This window comes from Pteropus vampyrus, unplaced genomic scaffold (assembly GCF_000151845.1).
Source record: "Pteropus vampyrus isolate Shadow unplaced genomic scaffold, Pvam_2.0 Scaffold35, whole genome shotgun sequence".
Classification (NCBI taxonomy): Eukaryota; Metazoa; Chordata; class Mammalia; order Chiroptera; family Pteropodidae; genus Pteropus; species Pteropus vampyrus.
The window spans coordinates 3351220-3360763 of NW_011888816.1; the positions used below are offsets into that span (position 1 = coordinate 3351220).

Below are 9544 nucleotides of genomic sequence, written 5' to 3' on the forward strand. Positions count from 1 at the left end.
GTTGCAAAGGGGTGGTCTTGGTTTCTAGGAATTTTATTAGATAATTATTCTGTCTCTTTATCCATGCCCCAACCTCAGTTTTGGTTAATTTCTTTTCCTTATTTTTTACTTTAGTGATTTGGTTTTCTGTTTTATTCAGTTTGCTGGTCAGTATTTAAATAGAGGTTCATAATGCATGACTCCTCCTCCTTGTCTGATATTAAATACTAAGGCCCAGCATCAGAAATAAAAGTTCTGTTTGAGTAGAGCACAAAGAAACATCTCAAAGGAATAACTGATGGTAAACATCTAGTTATTCAATTTCATTGTGTTAACTCTACTTTAACTAGGTTTTATAAAGGTATAGATGTTTAACACCTAGGTAACAGGTCAGTACTTTAGCCTGACATTTTTTATGCCGTAATTTTAACTTTATATTAAACATTCTGTAAAGCAGAATTGAATTGATTAGTGTTTGGTGGATGAAGAATTAAAAATCATGCTGGTAATTGCAAAACTACTTTGCCTTATTGTAGTTTAGAACATCAAACTACAGAAGATCTGTTTTCTAGTCCTAACCAGCCTTGTGGTAGTTGTGAGCAAGTCACTTACCTTCTGGGAGCCTTTTGTTTTTCATAAATAAAAAAGAATGATGATACTTATAATTTAGGTTTTTTGTGAAGATCAAATGAGACTATCTGTGAAAGTGTTTTGAATAGCAACCCAGGTATATTGATACAGGTGACCTTTTTCAGTGGTGTCTTACTCAGCATCTTATTAGCTCAGTCTTTCAAAGCTCTTCGTTAGTCTAATTTTTGTTCTCGTTTCAGAGTACAAGTGGGCACGTGAGTCAGCAGGACCTGGAGTCCCGGATGAAAGAGCTCATCTACACAGACTCGGATCTTGTTGTCACCCCAATTATTGACAATCCGAAGGTGTGGAAAGATGCCCTAGCTACTGAGGGCTGTTTTAGACTTCAGTGAGGACTGAAGTTTGGGTGACACTTTCATTTCTGTTCCCCTCGTTGTCTGCTTTTATTTCGTTTCTGCCACGTGTCTACATTTCTAGCCCCCGCCCTTGTCCGTCACCCTCTGCTTCTGGCCTCCCACTTCCCTGGGTGGTGAGCTTTCTTCCTCCTCAGCACCAGCTCTGCCTCCCGTCAGTCCAGCGGACTGAGGAGTGGCCTGACCCCTAGACCTCAGACCTTAGTCCTCACGTCCTTCATTTCTCCATACGTCCTTGATCTAGATTATTCCAACTATTCCAGTTGCTGATGTGTTCACAGAGGCAGATGTCAGTGAGCGTCACTCACCGGGCTTAGCTGGGCGGGCAGATTCCCTCTCGTAGGCTATCAGGACCGCAGGGTGAGCAGCAGGAGACACTGGAAGCTTGGGGGTCGTGACTCACAACGCACATCTACCACAGTGTGATTTTTGTTGCTTTGTTTCTTTTGGAATGTAATACTATCTTACTAGGGGATGAGTACTCTCCTTAAAAAACATTAATTTCTCAGTCCCTCTGTTTCTTATTGATTTCCAGTCTCCAACACACATTCCACCACCATGTATTCTGTATTTTAATTTTTTTGCTTCTTTTTTTAAATGTCTTTTTCTGTATTTATGACGGTTTCCTCTCATCTCATTGGGGGAATATTACTGTAGTTTGGAATAAATGGGTTCTTGGATGCATGTTTACTGACTGGAAAGGTAACATTTAATATAGATTACCCAGCTATTTTTCTTAATGGAGCTATTTTGATTTATGACTTCAGATATCTGGCAGAGTAACTGTATATTACACCAAATTTAATGTGTAATGGGGTGTTTTCCCAGTGGACCTTCCAGAAACATTTGTGCTATCTTTGACCATGTTCTCTATTTCTTTGTTTTATCTTATAACCACATTTAGTTGTTTCTCAGAAACCTTAAAAAATCAGTAGCAGTTTCTTTTAAAGTTTTTATGTTGAACTGATTTTAGACGTATAACAATGGTTTGAGAATTTCAGAGTTCCTAAGTATCTTCTACGTAGTGTCTTCTGATGTTAACGTCTCACAGGATCATGATATGGTTAGCAAAACCAGGGATTAACATCAGCGTAGCGCTATGAACGAAACTTTCAGACTTGTTCTCATTTTACTGCTTGTGCCACTGATGTCCCTTTTCTGTTTCAGGATCCCACATTTCAGTTTGTTGTTATGTCTCCTTATTCTCCTGCTGTCTGTCCTTGTCTTTCATGGCCTCGTGGTAATTTCTCAGTCTTTCCTTGTCTTGCATGACCTTGAGACTTTGAAGTGGTTGGGTATTTTATACACTGGTTAGGTATTTACAGAATGTCCGTTAATTTGGGTTTGTCTAAAGGTTTCTCATGATGAGAGTGAGATTATGCATTTCTGGCAAGAATACTACCAGCAGAGGTTTTGCAAATGCTCTGTAGATTTTGGAGAAGTTAGACACAGAAATGACGGTTGAATTTTTTATTAAAAGCTTCACAATGAAGTATACCAGCTGTATACTTCAAAATTCATAGATTCAATTACATGTTTTCTTCATTTTCCTCAAAAAAAGAAAAATCATGTGTTTTCCTATTTAGGCTGTCACAGCTTCCTGGGGTGGTGTCGTCTGTAATTCAGCCATCAAGTCTTAACTGTTCTGTAAGACCTCAGTCCACCTTCTGCCTCATCCATAAACCCTGTCCTGACCATATCAGCCTAGAGTGCTTGCTTTACATTCTCTAGTATTTAAAAAAATTTCTCTTGTGAAATGTAATGTTTTGTCTGTAATTATGTCCCACCTGTTTTGCATTGTTAAATATTGTTTTTTTTTTGTTGTTTGTTGTTTAACAAATGTTTATCTTGTTACCCAGAGTATCCACACTCTGGTTCATGTCTTATATCTTTGTGTCCTCCTTAACGCTTAGTATAGAACCTCACTCTGGCAGGCACCCAATACATATTTTGTGGAAAGACTAAATTTCTAACCTGGAGGTAAATTAGCTCATGAGTTAGTTGAGTCAAGGTAACTCTCTTCCATGAAGCTTTATTTATTGCAAATATCAATTGAAATTTTATATTTATAAGTTATTCATATTTATTTTAATCTGAAAGGGCACTGTTGAATTCTTATTCTTTTTGGTGAGAAATTTTACAGCATTCTTTTCTGTCCTCATTGATTTATAATCTGATAATAGGAGATGAATCAGGAGACTGATTTCTGTGTCAAAATGTTTTTTTTTTTTTTTTAACCACAGATAATGAAACAACCACCAATTAAATTTGATTCAAAAATACTGCATCTACCAGCACATTCAGGTACGATCATAAAGGGCTATTGAACACACAGACACTTTGCAGATAGATACAAATATGAAATTTAATAGCAAATGGAATATTTTATTCATGAATAGCTAAATTTCTCTTTTCTTGCCAACTGGCTATTTTCTTGGGGCAGTGTTATGTAAATTATAAACAATCTGTAATTCACTTGTGCCAGCCGCTGACCTTACTCAGCTGAGTCTGGGCTGCCCTGTACTCTGCAGATGGGAGAGTTTTCCTGTGAAGCGGGTGGGCCCTTCTGCCTTTGCCCTTGTTGAGCCAGTTGAATGTCCAACATTTATGGGACTCCTGTGGGTGCAGAGGGTTGGAGATGCCAATGAAGAATCGAGATTCTCCTCAATGGAGCCAGAGCAGTGGAGACTGGGGCCAGATGGTTCACCTTTGTGGGGATGTGTGGGGGTGCAGGTACTTAGAGGAAGATCGTTACCTTTCCTTTTACCTAATGGAAAGTCTCATTTAGGGTGAACATCAGAAATTTTTTTATACCTTAAATTTGATGTATTTTGTTTGATAAACCTGTTAAGCTAGTAAACTTCATCATAGCTAGAACAGAATCTATGATTCTAAAATAAATATTCCAATTTAAATAAACCATGCCAAGTAGAACCACTGTTTATAAAAACCTGGAGGATTATTATCTTGAAGTAATTTTTTCTTTTTTTCCCTTTGAGTTATTTTAGGAAATTATTACAGTTGATTTTAAGGATGGAGATCAGCTGAAACCATGTTGACTTCGGATAGCATCTCTTTTCCTAGTTTTTGCCTTTTGTTTGTATGGGAGTTTGCAGATAGGGCCCTCAGATGATTTTAGCGATCATATTAACCTGGTTACGTTTAATAGTAATTTCATTGGAGCCTTTTAACAACTGTAAAATTTTTGACTTTTCCGATATTTTAAGGCTAGATTGTTTTATTTACACAGAGACTCTCTTGTTTTTATGTAGTACAGTTTTATTTAACTGCATTTTGTTATAGTCTCAGTTGCAGAATAATTCTTCAGGCATCTGCTTTCTTTTTTTTTTTTTTTTAAAGCAGTTTTCCATTGACATAGTTGAAAAGACTCCATTGATGGAATAAGACACGAGTATAGAAGAGTAAATAAAAATAATGTCAACTTTGGAGTACTTTTGCTTTTGGCATTGTGAAGCGACAATTTTTTTTTTGGCCTCATCTTAGCTATTGAAATTCTGTGTTCCATTGTCTTTCCCTTGTGATATTTTCACACGATATGCACTTGTAATATTTTCTTTCCTCTTCAGCGGATAAGTTAGCATTACTAAAAGACCAGGATTGGAATGACTTTTTACAACAAGTGTGCTCACAGATTGACTCCACCGAGAAGACCACGGGGGCCTCCCGAGCCAAGCTGAACCTCCTGTGCTATCTGTGTGTGGTGGCTGGTCACAAGGAGGTGGCCACCAGGCTCCTCCATTCCCCCCTGGTAGGTAGTTGTGACATGCAGACTCCTGTCACTGCCCTCACAGCAGGCCTTCTGCACATAACTTTTGCACGTCTACAGAGATGAAAACACTTGCTAAACAGTTAATTTGATTTAATTGCAATGGAAAAAAGGGTGATTTCTCAAGATTATAGAGTTGCCAAAATTATTCTCTATTTAATCTTCAGGTCTGAAAGCATTCGAGTGGACAGCGATTTCGAACTTTTTCCATTGTAGCACCCGACTTGCGTTTTATGTTAACTTATGTTAATTGTGAGGTATTTTTTGTAATTGAAATCATGACAGATCTTTTTGTCGGCTAGTGGAATGGGCTACCCACGTGGAGTAGGGGCTTTTTTATTGGGTCCCCTGGTAAACACCCAGGTTTCTGATATGACACTGAAGGGGGACAGCAAGTCTCTTAAGACTTTTTTTTCCCCTTTTCCCCTGGTGAAATTTCTTGGACTGTCTTGCTTCATCAGTGAAACCATGGCAGTTTGGCAGAGCTTTCGAAGTCGTCCCCAGAACGGAGTACAGTGATCTGGGTGTTTTCCATAGTGGGCCCTTATTTGGGAACTGGCTTAAAAATGTTAACTCATTTGATTTCAGGATAGTTTTAAGATTACTCTTTTGATACTTGGTCTGTGTTTGTGGGGTGAGGGGTGGGACACATTTAGGAATATAACTGGGTATGGAAAACAAAGTGCATTTCTTAGTTTTTATTTTGACCTTATGTACTCAGTGCTTTTGCATTTTTGTAAATTATTATCTCGGTGCAGGATTCACGTTTCAGTTGCATATGGTCTGATTTGTTAACTTAGCAGTCACTTTAGTGTTGTTTCATGAATGAAATGTACATCTTAATTTTTTATTCTAGTTTCAGTTGCTAATCCAGCATTTACGAATAGCTCCAAACTGGGATATGTAAGTAACATTTATATTTTAATAATTTATTCTTTATTAAGTAGTTATAGCATACATATTTATCAAAAGCACATAGTCCTAAACACTTAGTCATAAAATATTCTGAAGTAACGATGACTCTGAATCATAGGCGATTTCTATAGACATTCAGTTGTAAACTTAAAGACTTCAAAATAGTTTTTATTCTAATATGAATATAATTTTAGGATTACTTAAAGTATGTCTGGAAACTTTGTTAACTGTTGTTCTTTTGAATGTTCTTTATCAAATACTTTATCCTCGATCCCTGTGTTTTAATTTCATTATGCTTTCTAAGTTCTCCCTTGCTTTGGTACCTTTACCTTATATAGTACATAGCTTCCTTATGACGTTATTTAAAATCTAATGGGATCGTGATCTGTAAGCCCTTGATAGAAGGAGGTGTATTTGTTCATGGAGGCAGCATGCCGTGGCGAAAAGCACATTAGATAAGTGTTAAGGGGTTCTGGGCTCTGGTCGCCCTTGAGGCTTGACCAAATGATGACCTCTTCCTGAGTCTCCGCTCCCTGGGGAATCTTGTGTGGGATGATGAAATCGCAGTGGCTGTGGATTACAGATCTACCCCCTCAGCAAACTGCTGTAACTGCTTAGCCTCAGTTTCTTCATCTGGAAAATAGGGAGAGTGTATCTACTTCATAGATTTTTGGTAATAATTAAACTTGGAATGAGGTAAGTATATGAAGTAGCTTGCACAGTGCTTGATTCTTCTGAGTGGGTGCTTAGTATATGTTGTGGGTGTGGAAATTGAAGTTATTATCAGGTCTGCTTATCTCATTGTTAGGAGAAGCCTATGAAAACATGAAGATGAGGGGATTTTATGAAATGTGATAGTAGGAGAATATTAATTTATTCTTCCAGTCTGGCAAAATATGGGGGAAACAATAGGTATTTTCAGAAGATGCTTTTTAGGATAATTCTTCTTATGCATTTTTTTAACGTTACTTTCCCAAGGTAAAATCTGACATTACAAAATAGGACTTTTAGGTAATTTTTGAGCATGTAAAGCTTTGAGAAAATCTGTAGTATGCTCATTAAAAAGAAACCACGGAAATAACACTTCAGCTAAAGCTTAAATTATATCCTTGAATGGGGTGCCCCCTGCTGACTTTTAAAAATAGACGTTCTTAAATCTTTCCAAGTAGTGTTTTAAAACCGTTTTTTTTCTATTGTTTTAAACTCGAAGTTTAATTGGAAAGCAGTTTTGAGGAAAATGAGTAAGGCACACAAGTCCTCTGCTTGAATCCTTCCTTTACTCTCTCTTCCTCCTGTCAAGCACACTTCTCCCAGCGAGGCCTTCTCTGAGCCAGGTCATATCTCCCTGGTAGTGGATGATAAGGGTCCTTCACTTCGTCACTGTTGGAGTAGATGTGTTTATTCCTTGGCTGTGTTCAGCATCTAGAAAAACAAGATAGAATGTAATATGTAATTTCATAAGTTTCTCTTCCCCTTATACCATATTTATGTATTTTTAATGTCATTCATTGTCTATGATACTTTTTTAAGGTATGCCTTTTTTATATGCTATGAATGTCTGATCATTTTATTTACATGGTTTCCTATTTTGGAATAGTAAATATTTTAAATAAGATAACGTTGAACTTTTTTGTGCTTAAATCTTTTTGCGCCTGTTTTCTTTTTCTTCTTAGGGCAGATTTATAGAATTAGAACGAATGGGTAGAACGCAATATTTTTGTGATTTTTGTAATGTGCTCTTTAAAAACATTATGTCAACATGCATTCCCAGTCAATGTGTATAAAAATGCCCTTTTGTTAGAACTTCTAAAAGTGGATATTTATCAGATTTTATAACCTTTGCCAATCAACTTTATTGAGGTATAATTTGCATATAATACATAAATTTTATTATAGTAAAATATATGTAATATGAAATTTACCATTTTAGCCATTTTTAAGTGTACAATTCGGTGGCATTAAGTATATTCATAATGCGTACAACTACCACCACTATCAAGTTCCAGAACCTTTCATCATCCCAAACAGAAGCTTTTAGCCATTAAATAATAACTCCCCATTTCCCCTCCTTCAGGCCCTGTAACTTCTCTGTTTTGTCTCTGAATTTGCCTGTTGTAGGTACCAAATGTAAATGGAATCATACCATATATGTCCTTTTGTGTCTGCCTTATTTAATTTAGCTTAATGTTTGCAAAGTTAATGCATGTCATAGCATGTGTCAGAATTTCATTTCTTTTAAAGGCTGAATAATATTCCATGTATGTAAATGCAACATTTGGTTTATCTTTTCATCTGTTGATAGGCACTTGGTTTGCTTCTACCTTTTGGTTATTGCAGGTACTGCTGTTCTGTTAGTGTTCAGTATCTGTTCAAGTCCTTGCTTTCAGTTCTTCTGGGCATACACCTAGGAGTGGAATTGCCATGAGCGTATCTGTTGCTCCATATTCTTCCCAGCGTTTGGTAGTGTCAGCATTATGGATTTTGTCCATTCTGATAGCTGTGTAGTGGTACCTCATTGTTTTAATGTGCATTCTCCTGACAATATGTGATGGAGAACATTTTCTCATGTGTTTATTTGCCATCTGTATATCTGTTAAGATCTTTGGCCCATATTTTATTTTATTTTACTTTGCTTTTTTATTTAATTTATTTAATTTATTTTTATTTATTGATAGCAGAAAACAATAGCTTTATTAGAAGGGAAAGTAAAGCAACAGTACACTTCCAGACGTGGCAGCGGCCGAGCAAGAGAAGAGTGGCTCAAAAGGCTCCAGGGCCCAAGGGCCTGGCCCATATTTTAGTTGTTTGTTTTCTTATGGTTGAGTTTTAAGAATTCTTTGTATATGCCAGAAAATAGTCTTTTAACAGATGTCTTTTGTAAATCTTTTCTTCCAATCTGTGGCTCGTCTTCTCATTCTCTTCACATTGTTTTTTTTGCGAGCAGAGTTTTTAGTGAAGTTCAACTTATTGCTTATTTCCTCCATGGATCATGCCTTTGCTATTGTATGTAAAAAGTCATTGGTACACCCAAGGTCATCTAGAATTTTTCCTATGTTACCTTCTAGGAGTTTTATAGTTTTGTTTTACATTTAGGTCTGTGATCCGTTTGAGTTGATTTTTGTGAAGGGTGTAAGATCTATGTCTAGATTAGATGTTTTGAAAGTGGATGTCCAGTTCTAGCACAATTTGTTGAAAAGACTGTCTTTGCTCCATTGTATTGCCTTTTCTCCTTTGTCAAAGATCATTTGACTATATGTGTGTATATCTGGGCTTTTTATCTTGTTACATTGATTTGTCAAATGTTTTTTTTTTTTTTTTTGGCTGACGCCACGCTCTCTTGATTACTGTAGCTTTACAGTAAGTTTTGAAGTCTAGTAGGTCAGTCCTTCAACTTTGTTCTTCTCCTTGAATATTCTATTGATTCTTCTGGGTCTTTGCCTTTTCATATAAATGTTAGAATCGGTTTGTCAATATCCACAAAATAACTTGCTGAGATTTTGATTGGAATTGCATTGAGTCTATAGATCAAGTTGGGAAGAATTGACATCTTGACAATATTGAGTCTTTTTATCTTTGACCATGGAATAGCTCTCTATTTCTGTAGTTATTCTTTGATTTTGTTCATTATTGTTTGCAGTATTTCTTATATAGATTTTAAACTTATTTTGTTAGATTCATGCTTCAGGACATTGTTTTTTTTAAGGTGCTAATGTAAATGGTATTTTTTTTCTTTCAAATTTCACTTATGTATTGCTGGTATATAGGAAAGCAATTGACTTTTGTATGTTAACCTGGATCCTTCAACCTTACTAGAGTCACTGATTAGTTCCAGGAGGTTTCTTTCTTTTTTTGTTTTTGG

At 36.3% G+C, this 9544-nt stretch overlaps 1 protein-coding gene across 1 annotated transcript in view; it reads left to right on the forward strand.

The window, feature by feature from the left end:
• Nucleotides 1-9544, forward strand: part of ULK4 (unc-51 like kinase 4) — a 406030-nt gene that overhangs the window by 24316 nt on the left and 372170 nt on the right. Inside the window, exons 12-14 of the mRNA XM_023529030.1 lie at nt 3227-3287; nt 4571-4752; nt 5627-5673. Coding sequence (XP_023384798.1) covers nt 3227-3287; nt 4571-4752; nt 5627-5673 — 290 coding nt within the window. The remainder of the gene's footprint in view (nt 1-3226; nt 3288-4570; nt 4753-5626; nt 5674-9544) is intronic.